The 14,183-nt window shown below is 54.4% G+C and overlaps 1 protein-coding gene across 1 annotated transcript; it reads right to left on the bottom strand.

The window, feature by feature from the left end:
- Nucleotides 1-651: 651 nt before the first annotated feature.
- NPTX2 (neuronal pentraxin 2) lies at nucleotides 652-12,474 on the bottom strand. Its single transcript, XM_077140605.1, has 5 exons — nucleotides 12,049-12,474; nucleotides 10,005-10,221; nucleotides 4,656-4,900; nucleotides 2,869-3,048; nucleotides 652-2,188 (listed from the first exon to the last, which is right to left on the bottom strand). Exons 1-5 carry the CDS (start codon nucleotides 12,472-12,474, stop codon nucleotides 1,961-1,963), a joined length of 1,296 nt encoding a protein of 431 aa, XP_076996720.1. The 3' UTR covers nucleotides 652-1,960.
- Between the last annotated feature and the right edge of the window lie 1,709 nt (nucleotides 12,475-14,183).

The following is a 14,183-nucleotide window of genomic DNA, read 5'->3' as shown; positions in this document are numbered from 1 at the left end:
TTGGCTCCAAGCCTGGATTCCCCTCCCTTAGAAAAATATAAATCTTGACACTGTTACTTGGGAAGGGGACAAACCGAGTTAGATTCCACAGCTACTGAGATAGAGTAAAAATATAAAAATGGAAGAGGGGGTCACTTAATGTTTGTGGGGATGGAGAGACAGTTAACACACCTGCCAGAGCAGATAGACACACATCTGGGAGGATGCAAAAGACCAGAACGCAGGGGTTTGCAGGAGTGAGCAATGGCATCTTCAGAGCTACAGACTATCTTTAATTCCGGCTCTGCCCTTTATCAGCTGTATGATCCAGGAGTGGCTGTTTAACTGTTCCTGTAATTAGGGATTCCCTCTTTTGGGGGCTGTTATAAGGATTAAATGAGATGATGTATTGAAGAGCATCTGCCTATGGTAGATGCTAAGCAAGTACCATGCTGGAAGGGAATTAAGGGTCTACCTGAACTCAGTCCTATGGTCAGAGGGATGGGGCAGGACCTGGAATACACAGGGCCTGAGAGCCCTGCAGGGCCACAGTCTGTTTGGGGTGAAAAGAAGAGAGACCCAGAGCACCACTTCCTCCAAGCATCCCCAGGTCCCAGGGGGCCCACCAGGCAATCCCAAGAGAACCTGCAGTCACACCCAGGAAAACCAGAACAGCCGTTATTCTGTTGGGAGTACAAAGTCCCACCCCTCCCACTCTCAGACTAAAAAGCAGGGAGGGAAGGAAATCACCAAAGCATCTTCCAGTGTACTTTAATCAAAATTTCATCATCAAAAGAGTTCTTGTAGCATACAGTGTTATGATGGGAATGTCAACTTGGTTCTACAAATGGCATTTCCACAGGCTTACACTTTAAACGTATGAAAAATAAAATATATAATATTTAACTTTATAAATTTCCCCATTTAATCATTTTATCTTTAAAATAAATTACTACCCCCGTCTAATATATTAAGCAGTCTGGAGTCACAAAGCAAGTATCAACCAAATAATAACCATTTTCTTTAAAAAAGTGCTGGGGAAAATACTTTATGGACAGCCAAATGCTTACAGGGTACAACATGAATTAAAAACTAGCACACTCCTCACAGTGGGAAGAAACATCAAAAGCGGGAAACTTCTAGGGGCTGTTCTTTCCTCTTGGGAAAAAATAAATACCCCAAAGTCTACAGGATGGTTGCAAAAGCTGCAGCTGAACTTTTGGCACCACTTGAGAGGCCTTTCAAGGTCATACCAGGGATGATGCCCTCAAATGTCAGTGTGAGCAAGAGATGACAGAGGGGGAGGGAATGGCCGTCCAGGCCCTTCTGCATTCCAAGACCCCAGTCCCTCCCAGCCCCTCTAGAGAATTATGACACCCCCCACCCCCCTCAAAGCAGGAAGGGCCTTGTCTGGGCAGTAGGGAAGTTGCACAATGTGAGGAACACAAAGAAAGGCCCTTGTGCAGACTGGGGAGGAGACACTTTGCTGCGTGCTGGGGTGACAGCAGGGATGCACTCAAGACACAAGGACGGGCCATGCCAGCAGGACAGCTACACTGTCTTTACAAGGGGACAGACAGATGGCACACATGGGACGGCAAGGATCTGAGAAGGCAGTGTGGGGCGGGGCTGCACTAGGATTTACAGTAGTTCCGAAGAGGGATCCATGCTTCAACCCTGCCCCCAAAGGGAAGCAACCCCTTGTGGGGCAGGACTACTTCCCTGGAGGGTTCTGGCACTACCCCCAAAAAAACAAAAACAAAAACACAAAAACGAAAAACAATAAAATTTCGTTAAGGAATAACTAAGCCAGTGACAAATGCTGTCACAGTCTCAGTCTTAGGGATTCCCCAGAATGGGTTCTGGGGCCCCAGTCCATTCTGGCAAGAGGTATATATACAGTTTGACTGATGGAGAAAGTGCCCCTAAACTTGCAATGGGAATGCCTGGCCCCCAGCCGCTGGGACGGAGGAGAAGGCAGCTATAAGTCAAGGAGACGCTCCTCACAGGTCTCCACAGGCCACTTGGAAGCCCCTCCAAACACGTCGACATTGTTGTCCACCCACGGGATAATGTTGCCGGGCATATTTGTGGAGCAGTTGGCGATGTTGACAATTTCCTGTGCGCGGAGGACCCGGTCCCATATGTTGAACTGGCTGAGCTCGCCCACAAACGCCTGAGTGGCATCGAACCTGCCCCCGATGGTGTCCTGGGAATGGGGACAAGAGTTCTGCATCAGTGCAGGATCAAACGCAAACAAGTTCATCCATTCTCCTGACAAATAAACGGTTTCTGAAAAAAGAACCTCAAACGCAGACCAAAATGTCAACTATTACGTGCCCAAGAACAGACAGCCAATTTCCTATTTTCTCGGCTAGAGGACAAGTTTTTTGAGGGCAGCCTCTGAGGTCTCACTTCTTCCTCTCTCCCTACCCCCCTTAGAGCTGGGCACTCTCTGCATCCCGCAGGGGCCCCTTCTGGGTCAAGGTTACAACCACAAACAAGTTCCCGGAGATACCAGCTCTGGCACCCAGAGGCCAAATGCCCGAGGGGTTCACAGGGATGATGGGTAGTGCCATCCCACAGCCCCTTCCCTGAAGGAAGATACAGCCCATATCACCAAATGGCAGGTGACCCCTGCTCACCTGTGTCTGACTCCATGTTGGAATCGTCTGAGCCCACCACAAAACTGGGTCCCTGTCCCCACTCCTGCCCTCAGTTCCTCAGGCCACAGGACAGCATGGCCACGCTAGCAGATCTGCGTTGCCCACGGTACCATATGGCCAGGTTGGAGAGGAAGCAGGCAGCTGGGGCAGGGAGGGTGGGTGCAGCCTGCAGGCCCAGACTGGCCTTCCTCACCATGTGCACCCCACATCCTCCAGGACTCACCTGCTCTTGCCCGAGGATCAGCACACCCCCTGGCTTGATGGGATGCCAGGGGGCCAGATTCTCCCCAGTGCCAAGCTTCTCCCCATCCTGGAAAGCCTCCCACATACCGTCCCGCGTTGTCCAGGTGACACAGATGTGGTGCCATTTTCCATCACTGACAAACAAGGGCAGCTGGGCAACCTGTGGGTGGCAGTGTACAGGTGAGGGCCTGTCAGGCCCAGTCCCCGTGCAGTCCCTCAGGGCAGGAAGTCCCACCATCACCATGGTTGCCACCTTGGTTCCACAGCATCTCCTTTGTGCTATGTGGACACATGTCCCTCCCAGCTACCTCAGACAGACCACGTATGAGACATAGACACTCCAGAGGAAAAGAGGAGCTTCTGTGAGAGTCCCTGGCCCCAGGGCAGCCCCAACTCTCTGCTGAATCCCCTGGGGTCCCTGGCAAGGCTGAGGATCCAGGACATTGTGCAGACCAAGCAGGTGGGATGGCCACCCTTCCCCTGGCTGGCCCAGAGCTCTCCAAGCTGCAGGACCTGAGGAGGTGTCAGGGCTGTCCTGAGCCAATGCCCTGGGCATCGAAACCTCTGAGGCAACATTCGGGACTCGCCTCAAGGTTCAAAGGGATGTGTGGGCTGACTGGGTTGGGGATGAGGGTGCCACATCCTCCAGTGAAGAGGCCCAGAGGCTCTCAAGCATGTGTGGGTGAGGTGGGGCAGGCAGGGGCACACAGACTCTATGCAGAACTGGGGAGGGGTGCTGCCAACCCAGCGCCAGCCCTGGCCGCCTGCTACTCTGAGAACACTTTATAGACCAGCTCCACCTGGACGGTCTCCTAGCAACCTGGTGCCTGCCTCCTAGGAATTACATGTTTACGAGATGTGTAAACCGAGAGGGAAACAGGGAAACAAGGTCCTCCGCCTGTGTCCAAGGGTGTTGTCTAGAACAATTAATCCCTGGGGCTCAGAGACCTGTCGCTGCTAGGAGGAGGCCAGCAGGCAGATTTCACAGCAAGCCCAACTCAAACACACTCCACGGAGGGCACTGTAGTGAGGACAGAGTGAGGGCGTGGGGGCCGGGCACCCAATGGGGAGTGAGGGCTCCCGGGGCATGGGCCACCAGGGAGGTGGTGTAAGCCTTCAAACCTTCAGCTCCAGAGACGCAGGTTGGAGGATGCTATTTTGTTACGCAGTCTGCCTTTAGGGTGAAGGTTTTGAAGTGGGGCTACTGGAGGATCCCACAGAAGCCCTGAGCTGTCATGAGGAGAAAAACCTCCTGGAAACCAGCCAGGCTTTTCCTCTGGAAAAGGCAAGACTGTAGGGACAGGGAGCAGAGCAAGGGGCATGGGAAGGGGTGACTCCAAAGGAGTGAGAGAATTGGGGGGGCGGGGGGTGATGAAGATGTGCATTTTAATTGTGGTGGTGGTTATGCAACCATATGTGTTTGTCAAAACTGGTCCAACTGCACAATAAAAAAATGAAAATTCAGGCTGATACAGAGACCCAGGCCTAGTCTGCCCCTCCCACTCCCTGTGGGCCTAGATCCCCACAGCATCTGGCTGCTGTGTCCTGCCCCTCCACCCCACAGCCACCCTTGGCCTTGTGGGAATGGCCACATGCCATGCTGTCCCCACTAGGAGCAGGCGAGCCCTGCACTCCCAGGTCTGCCGAGGAAGGAGGGCATGGGCCGGAGGGGACCCGCCTGGCTGTGCTAATGGCTGGCACATGGCCATGGGACTCCCTCCAACACCCACCCTCCCGGGGGAGGCTGGGACCCCAAGCGGGCCTCACCTTGTCATTGATGAGCAGCTCGATGGGGTTGTTGCCCCACTCTATCAGCACGATCTCGTTGGCCTGCCCAGGCACTGCGTAGGAGAACGGGGTGCCAATGCCCGGCGAGGCACTGGACCGCAGCCACAGGCAGATGGTGAAGGCGTACAGCTCGGGCAGGGTCTTCTTGATCTTGCCATATAGGTAGTTTGTGCGGAGGGGAAGGGACACTTTGAAGGCATCTGGCGATTTAAACGCACTGTTGCCTGGGCGGAGAGGAGAGAGGCGGCATTGCATCAGGCACCCTCTCCCCAGCGTGGCGCAGAGCAGTGACCCGCCTGGATCCCCCGCGATGTCAGTCCTCCATCCTCTGAGCACCTGCCACATACCAGACGCTGGTCAAAGGGTAAAAACCCAGCAGCAGGCACGAGAGTCCGTGCCTTCAGGAAACTCACATTCTGGTGGGGAAGATAGACACTCAACCAGTCCAGGTGAGTGACAAAAGCCAGGAAAGGGCATGAGCAGTGGGGAGAGACAGGAGGAGGCTCCTTCTGCCCGAGCGAGGGCCTCTCTGAGGAGGTGAATCTCAGCTGACACCAAATGACGAGAAGCAGGAGGCTGGAAGCTCTGGGAAGAGCACTCCAGGCAGAAGCAGCCCATGTGTGGCGGCCCCGAGGAGGCCCAGGAAAGAATACTTTGTTATGTCGTGCGCGGGGCACTTTAAAGTCTTCTAGACTAGGAAAAGAGGACTCTTTAAATCCAGAAGGAAAAACCTGGCCCTGTTTCTCCATATTTTCTAGTCATATCTGAATAACTAGAATGCTCAAGAAATGGGGCAGAGAGATGCTGCATTTAATTTTTTGCTTAAATTAAGCCAGAAAACCCTTCCTCACCCAAATCTTATTACCTAAGATAATTCCTTAAAATCTCAGCCTCTTCAGGTTCTTCACCAAGGGCAGGGCTGGAGACGACCCAGGCCTGGGCTTGTAGGTGGAAAGTGTTACCGGGACCTGGCCCTCAACAAACACTTGTCAAAGAAAAAAGCCCACGTCACTCGCCATAATAAAGAATTACCACCGCCAAGGCGGAGAAGTCTATCTTCTGTGCCCTGACACAGGTTAATGCAGAAGAGGCTTTGTGAACTGATGTGAACTGCTTGCTCATGACTTGACCCATCTTTCTCAAAAGAATTCGGCGTTTATTGGCTGTTTCCCACAGTGTGGACCCTGCATGAGGCCGGGCCCTGCACATTTGCACCCCTGCACCACTTAGCTTACCACACCCGGCCAGAGCTGGCCCTCTGGGGCCTGCTCAGGATTGGTGAGGACCCCCAGCTGTCTCTATGTGAAGAGCTCTTTCAAAATCCTTGGAAACAACTGGCACATTTAAATGGGTTTAATAATTTTCATACAGTTTTTGTTTAAGCTAAAAATTCATTGAACAACAAAAAGAAATGTGTGGGAAGGAAGTCCCTGTTCAGTTGTCACAGATTTTAAAATTCACAGGGTACCACCCAACCTTGTAAGCTCTTATTTGGGGACCAGACCCTGCTGGTAAAGAGGCCCAAACCTCCTCCACTCATTCAACCAGGATCCACTGGGCACCCACAAGGGCCCAGCCAGCTGCTGCTGCCATTGAAGACAGGTGGGTTCTGGGCAGCCAGCACCCCAGGGATCAGCTGCCTGCTTCACTAAGGGATTCCATCAGCCCCTTCCTTGCCCTTCTATGAAATTAGGTCAGCATAGATAAATCTCTCTCCACTGCAATCCCCCAAGCTCATTCTGTGTCACAGTAAATAATACATAAGAGAAGCCCTCAGTGCTACCATTCACACCTGTCCAAAGACCTGTCAAAGGGAATGGCCGGGTGCAGACCACCTGTGTAGCCTCTCTACCACAAGCAGGGGATAACTACTAGAATCTGCGCTTCCCCCAGGGTATCTCCTATCTGTGGGGTGCAGTGTCACCTGACTCACTCTGACCTTTACAGGCTGGGGAGCTGCTGAGCCCCAGCAAGGGCTGGGAAGAGCAGGCCACCAGGGCATGGGCTGGGACTGGTCCCACGTAGGCTGAGGCAAAACAGAAGGATAACCGGGTACCCCTGACTCTCAGATGTATAGATTCCACAGTTAAGGCACCAAGGTTTAGAGAAGTGAAGTGACTTTATCCAAGGTCACAGGACAGGGAGCAGAAGCCCCTCTTTCCACGACATGACGCCTCTAGAATTTGCGGGCAAACAGCAAGTGTTCATGCTGCTTATGAAGGCTTTGCTAACTTAATAAAGAGAAACGGCTTTCCTCCTCACAGGTGGGCAAGCTTGATGGCTTAATAAGACTCAATGTCAGTAATATCCTTAGCTTGGTGACAACAGATAGGTTTAATTAGAGCTGGGAGAGCTGAGGGGCAGAGGAGGGGCCTGCACCCTGGAGGCTGCTGCTCTTTACTGAAAACCAGCTTGGAGGTTGAAAGGAAACTTGGTTAGATCCAACTGAGGGATTAAAAGGCCTGACCAATAAATTAGAAATGGCAGGAGGCAGACAAGGCAAAGGAGAGGAGAGTCTGGGCCAGAAGAGAGAAGGGTGTAATCTTCTCAGTGTCAACATTTATTTCAACACTGAGCGGGTTGTGTCCCTTGCAGTGAGTGGGATTCACAAGAAGGGAAAAGGTGGCTCAGGGGCCGGGCCGTGGGGAGCATCACATCAGGGGCTGAGCCGTCCCCACTGGGTTTCAGGGGGAAGCTCTACCCACCAGGGCTGGACCCACATGCAGCTCCAGGCTGCAGCTGGGAGTCCCCTTGTCCTCTAGGGTTACACCTTCTTCACTCTCAGGGCTGAGACTTCCTGGCCACGTGAATGTAGGCATCACTTGAGCTATCAAGACCTCAGTTCCTTGTCTGTGACTAATTCCTACCTCACAGGGTTGTCACAAGTGTTACGGAAGATATGAGTGGGGAACTCATAGCCGATCACCTGGCCCAGAAAGGGCTGGCAAGGGACAATGGAAAATTGTCTTCCAAGGCTACCCACTTGCCACATGGTTAAGATTCTATGTGTCTGCTCAGCTGGTTGCTTTCAAAGAAACATGGTCTAATCTTCAAAAGAACCAATACAATCTCAATTATGAAAGAAAAAAAAAAGGAATGTGGTCTCTTTTCTATTTGTCACATTTGAGGGCAGGGGGTTGACATGTCCTTTTATACTTGTTACAAATGAAAATAAACTATGAATTTCCCAGAAGACAACCTGGTCAGCAAATGGTCACTGTGCTCAGATTCATCCCAGAACTGGGTGGAGCACATAGAATTCTAGAGCTCTCATGGTAATGTCCAAGGGCAGTAAATAAAGCTCGGGCCAGGTCGGAGGGATCCTGCGATGAACGGACAGCCAGGGGCCTTTGCGAGGCCCCGCTTTCATTTGGACTGTCTTTCCTCTGGGCTAGGGGAGCAGCGAAGGCTTCCAGTGGAATCTAAGGATCAAGTGTGTGGGCACTGGCTGGACCCAAGTCCTGACTGTTCCTTTCTGCCTATGGACAGGTGGGCTGGGGATGGGAGGGACAGTCACAAAGTGGCAGTCCCTGGATGGCCAAACCATGATGAAGGACATTAGAGGCAGTCATGTGAAACCCTCGAGCCCTGAGTCTAACACAGAGAGGGAGCAAGGGGCAGGCATGCACAACTGTTGTTGCTCACCAGCTCGACTCGCTCCCCTCTCTCCCCGAATGAAGCCCGGGGCACACTCTGGCTGAGACCCTCTGAGCAGTTTCCTCAAGTACGAAATGAGGGCAACCAAAATCCCATCTCACAGGAGTGAAGCACTCGGCGCATGGCCTGGTGTTAGCGCACACACTGACTTAGGCGATTTCTACTAACCCACCTCCTTGAAGCAACTTGGCAACCACACCAAGTGTGACACAGCCACCAAGGTCTCCAGCGGAGCCCTGCTTACCTCCTACAGCCACCCCAGTCCAAGGTACTAACTAAACTGAATGCGCCCACACCATGGCCCTAAAGGTCCTGATGCTCTGCTGAGGGGGCAGCTAGGGCAGGGGGAGGGCCCTAGCCACCTCTGATGCAGCCTTCCCTCCCGTCAGGTGAGAAGGGCAAAGCTGCAGTTGCTCTTCCTTTGGGGAAGGCTCCTGGGACCTAACGAGCTTCCCGAGGTCACCCGGCAACAAGAGGTGGGGCAGACATGAAACTGTTTTTGAAAATTCAAGAACTGAATTTAATAGGTAAGCCACACTCACCCTTTTCTGAAAAGGGTAGGGAAGGATAAATTTCTCTGGAAGGAAAGGAAAAGGAAAGGGATAAAAGAGACCTGTGACTTCTGGGATCCTGGCTGTAAAACAGATCAGTGCCACCACTTCCTTGAGCTATGCCATCTGGCCCTCCTCAGCCAAGGTCATTAAAAAATTAATAGGTCGTTTTGCGGTAAGTACATTCCCTTTCAATAATTCATGAAGCCAAGTAATCAGAAACTTCCTTTGTTGAGTTAGTCTTCATCTGAGATTATAATCCCATTTCCTTCACCTGCAAAACCTAAAGCTTCAGTTTGCCAGCAGTATGAGGTTGATAACGCAATTGGAATTATCTTGAGCCCTGATCCCTCCCCTTTTCTCTCTCCTATGGGAGAAACTTATCCATCATAGTGTGAGTAGAAAGGGAAAGACACACAAAACCTGTTGCAAGGAGTAGTGAAGAAGGGGAATGAAATGGCCACATGAAAGGAGGTTGGGGAGTGGGTGGTTTAGCCCAGCTGGTCCTGAATTCATGTGATTTTTCATGGTTAATGCCAGCAGGAGTAGGGAGCAGGGGGTTAATTCCTGAGATGACCACTGTCCATCACACCCTTATGGTTTGCTCAAACAACCATGAGCACAATAACTGCCGTCCATAAACCAAACTACTCTCAGGGAAATGTGCCAACGTGTTCTATGGCTGCCCCACTGTGGGAGAAAACCCACTCCTCTGGTGCACCAATCCAGCTGCTTCCCCTTTAAAAAACAGCACTTCATTTCAGAGAGAAACAGGGAGAGCTTGCACTGTAAAGAACTAGGTGGTTCTCAGCACCTAGGACAGGTGGGTCCCAGAGATGACACCTCGGAGTCTGTCCCCAGCAAAAGGGTCCTGAGGACAAAGCCTATGGAAGCACAGCAATGTGCCCAGGGCCACCAGGCAGTGTCTGGGAGTGGTCACACCCTCAAGGGCCCATGTGGCCTCCTCTGTAAATGGGCAAGAGAGCTTTTCTGCTGGGCTCCTCTGCTGCCCCCTTTCCCTTCATGAGACCAGCTTCCATTACACCAAAGCAGCTAAGAACTAAAGCTGTGGGGTATCTATGTTTGGGGTGCATAACACAGAAACATACAAAGCAGTCACCTCGCTCCAGCTCGGTCACCCTCTGCAGCAGTGCGTTCAGGGCACTCTCAGTCTTCAGCCGGTGAGCCGACGTCTCGTTGTGGAACAGGGACTTCTCGTCCTCGAGTTCCGCCACCTTGCGCAGCAGTTGCCTCTCCAGCTCCCCAAGCCGCCGCTGAAGCATCTCTCGAAAGTCGCTGGGCAGCGCCGCATTTGACACGTTCACTCGGAGTTGGTGCTTTCGGGAGCAGGCAGCACAGGAGAGAAGCATTCAGGCCATTTGAAAAGGAACCATGCAATGTAGCTCCAACAGCCTGGCCACACAGGGAGACGCTTCCAGACTGTGAGCATTAAATTGTGCCGGCACAAAGGGGAGCATTTCACTGATGCCTTTTTTTTTTTTTTGCATGAAAAGGATTTCAAAGTCAGACAAGAATTACTTTGCAGCAATACCTAACATTTGTGAGCCTGCTCTCCCTTCTCGGAAAGCTGTTTTTCTCCTCCTACCTAAAAAGTAAAATTTTAACCAACACTTCTAACTCTCTGCCGGGCAAAAACAAAAACATAGCTAGTATAATTTTTTTTTAAGAGTTAATGGAATGGTACTCAAAGCTGATGAGCAGGTTTCATCTAAAACTGAAAACAGCTGCCAAGTTCCAGCATGGTACCAAGGTAAATAACTGCTTGCATAAATGTTACTAGGAAATGACACATCAAAAACATTATGGCTCTAAATTCCAGAAATCAGTTTTTAATGCTGTTTTGAAATTCTCACTTCCTTTTTCCTTTACTGTCACTGCCCAGATGTGTCCTTGGAAGTTACTTAGCCCTCTCTATGTCTAAGTGTTTCAAACTGTAAAATACAGATAACAGGTCCTGCCTCTGTTGCACTGATTAAAATTAGATAACATGCCTGATGCATAGTGAGTGTTGAGAAAATGACATCTGTTGTTAATCATGAGTTGAGGGATATACAGATGCTGGAAATACCATATTTAGCCATCATGCCACAGGAAACCCTCAAATAATCTTGCAATCACCACTACCCTGTCATTTAAACCTAGTTTTGCTACTAAATATTTTTGATCGCCCTTATTAAGTTCTCAAATAATGGGTTTTTGAGAAAGCAAAAAAAAGTAAAGATAAAAATTAAAGATCTCTCTCTCTCTCTCAGAGTTCAAAACGGCATCAATCTCCCTAGAAAGAACAGAATAAGGTTGCCTCCCCCAACGCAGCTGGGAAGGACACCTTTAAAACTGCCTGTGCAACTGGCAGCAGAGGCGTCTTTGAAGTTAAGGCGTTTCCTCCACGCTGGGAACCCGGGAGCCGGTGCCGGGTGTAGCGGGTGACCCATCCGCGCCCCCGCGCGCCCCCGCCCGCCCCCTCTGGTCCGGCGCGACCTGATTTATAAGCGGAACACAGATGCCCAGGACACGCGACCTCACGCGGCGGCATCACATCCCCTTCTCGGCCTCCGGGAGCCGCGTCCCGGCTCTGGGAGACATGGGGACATTCGAGAAGAGAAAACAAGCTGCACGGTCGCCCGGCTCGCGGGGGGTTGTTTCCCCTTCGACTTCGCGGTCCTGGTTCGCTAACCCAGACCTTGGGAAGTGAGGGGCCGGCCCAGCGCGGAAGGGGATTTAACCCTTTCCTCCACGTGCGGGGCTGGGGGTGGGGGAGCAAGTTCAAGAGCAGGGCCGAGCACCCCCCACCCCGAACTCAGCGCACCGCCCCGGCGGGCCTCCCGCCCAGCCCCGCGCAGCCCACTCGGGGCTCCTCTACCCCACAACCCGGGGGCGTCCCCCACCCTCCGCGCCCCCTCCCCACTCACCGACCTCCTCCTCGCCCCGGACCGCACCCCCTTCCCACTCCCCGGCTGCGCTTCCCGCACTGCTCCAGGCCCCCTCCCAATCTCCCTGCTGCGCCCCCTCTCCGCGACACTTCCCCTCCCCGACCCCGCCCCTCCAGGCCCGCGCCCCTTCCCACGCCCCCACCGCGCCCCCTTCCTCTCCCCCGCCGCGCTCTCCGCACGGTCCCGGGTCCCCCGCGTGGGCCGCGCCGCTACCTCGAGGCTTTCCAAGCGGTCCTTGAGCGTCTGCAGCGAGCGGCTGAGCTGCTCCACGACGTGGCCGGGATCCCGTGGCAGGTCGCCCATGGTGTCCTTGCCCGCGGCCGCCTTGCCCGGCACCCTGCCGCCCGCCAGCCCCTCGCAGCGCGCCAGCTTGCCGGTGAGCTCGCGGATGGCCTCGCGCTGCGCTCCCAAAGTCTCCTTCTGCTGCACGACGGTCTCGCGCAGCTGCAGCACCGCGGCCCGCAGCTCCTCCTCGGGGCTCGGCGCGCCGCCCGGCCCGGGCCTCGCAGGCAGCGGACAGCCGCCGCGCGCCGCCTCCGGGGGCAGCGCCGTGCACACGAAGCGGCTGCCGGGCGCCGGGCCGTCCTGGGCCGCGGCGGCCGCGGCGAGCACCACGGCGGCGGCCAGCAGCGCCAGCATCGCGCCGCGGCGGTCACCTCAGCATGGGCGCGCGGGCGCCGTCGGGGCGCAGGGCCGCGGGGGCCGGGGAGGCCTCTGCCGTCGCGCAGCCAGCACTCCCGCTCGGCGCGACGTTCCGGGCTCTATCCGCGCGCGCGCTTTCTTAAGCAGGAGGTGGGGGGTGCCAGCGCGTGGGGCGCGGCGCCGCGAGCTCTGATTGGCCGGGCCGCGAGCGCGTCAGCGCGGGGGGCGGGGCGAGGGCGCGGCTTGGGGACTCGCGGGAGTGGGGGCCGGCGTGTGAGGCGGAGCGCGGGGGCCCTCGCGGCCCCCCAGGAAGGGCCGGTCTGAGGTAAAAAGCCGCCTCGGCGCCCTGGGGAGTCACCGCCCGCCCGTTTCAGGCGTCGCGAGGACCTACCCGAAAACGCGGGCGTCCGGGGCTGAAGAGAAGCCGGGAGCTCCCAAGTGTCCCGGCGGCGCCGGGGTGGCTTGCTGGGCTTCCGGCGCGGCGGGGCGCGCTACCGCACCTCGCACGCGGCGTGAGGAGAAGCCCCGGGCGGGACTCGAACGCCGGGCTGCCGGCGCCAGCCGCCCCCGCCGGCACCTCGCTCGGTGAAGGCGGGAAGGAGACGCACGACGGCCGCCTCCAGGCTCCGCCGGCCCGGACTCGTGAGAGCGCCGGACGAGGATCTCCCGGAGCGCGCGGGCCTGCTGGGAGGAGCGGGTCCCCCGCCCCGCACGCCCCCCGCGGCCGCCGCCCAGGCGCTGACCCTCGGCCAGCCACACCCCGCCGACCGGGCCTACCTTCCCCCGACGGAGCCAGCGCCCCGGCCCAGGGGGTGAGGCCGGGCGGAGGGGCTGCCCGGGGCCGGGGCCCTCGCCGATTCTTTCCCAAGCCGGGCCCTGGCTTGCCGAGGTGCTCGGAGAGAAGAGGAGACCCCGCCCCAGGCCCACTGGACAGTCCTGCGCCTTAGAAATGGAAATCTTTTTCTTTCTTTATAGCTTTGAAGAAATCCTGTTGCAAGGTCATTAATCACATTATCCATTATATCAGAAACAAATGGGTTTGTCACTTGAGCACAGAAGCCGAGGTGGATGCCGAAAACAAATTGCATCAAAATAAATGAAATTATGATGGTAATATAAAATAGTCGGCGGTGATTAATCTGCAGAAACCAAGTTTTGACCCACTCTGCGCTTCGCACAACAGCTTCTGTTATGTAAATAGTTTGGGGTTTTCAAGGACAATGCTGCCAAGTAGAAGAAAGGTTTTGTTCATGCAAATCTCTTCGTGGGTACAAATTAAAGTCCGGAAACCTAGGCTCCACAGTCCCCAAGGCAGAGGCCAGAGGAAGTAATGATGGTTCAGTAAGAATACTTCGTAGTAGGAAAAGACAAGGGGTGGGGAGAGGGCCACCGGCTGACGTCTGTGGCTCTTCCTCTGCCAAGAGGTATCAGCTTCACCTTGTAAATCTGACCTTCATTAGACTCATTTCTACCACATTCTTCTTACCTCAGCTTCTTGAAAACTTCCCAAGTTCAAAAGAACCCACATACTCACAAATTACACTAATGAATTTAAGAGGCTGCAAAGCACTTTAGAAAATTTTACACCTCGGATGAGTCCACAAGGCACTAAATCCAGAGACACACAGAATTACCCAGATAAGGATGTGGCTTGGATTGTTGTTCATAGTCACTCTTCAGAGACCCGGGTAGATCTTAACCGAATA

The sequence above is a fragment of the Tamandua tetradactyla genome, chromosome 23 (assembly GCF_023851605.1).
Source record: "Tamandua tetradactyla isolate mTamTet1 chromosome 23, mTamTet1.pri, whole genome shotgun sequence".
NCBI lineage: Eukaryota > Metazoa > Chordata > Mammalia > Pilosa > Myrmecophagidae > Tamandua > Tamandua tetradactyla.
The sequence above is the reverse complement of the archived record's forward strand: the minus strand, read 5'-3'. Positions and strand labels throughout refer to the sequence as shown.

Excerpts from the sequence above, each read along its gene's own strand:
- NPTX2 (XM_077140605.1), bottom strand. The coding sequence starts at position 12,474 with ATGCTGGCGCTGCTGGCCGCCGCCGTGGTGCTCGCCGCGGCCGCCGCG. Across the intron at positions 10,222-12,048 it reads ACCGCTTGGAAAGCCTCGAG|CACCAACTCCGAGTGAACGT; the intron begins GTAGCGGCGCGG and ends TGCTCCCGAAAG. Across the intron at positions 4,901-10,004 it reads GGTGACCGAGCTGGAGCGAG|GCAACAGTGCGTTTAAATCG; the intron begins GTGACTGCTTTG and ends CTCTCCGCCCAG.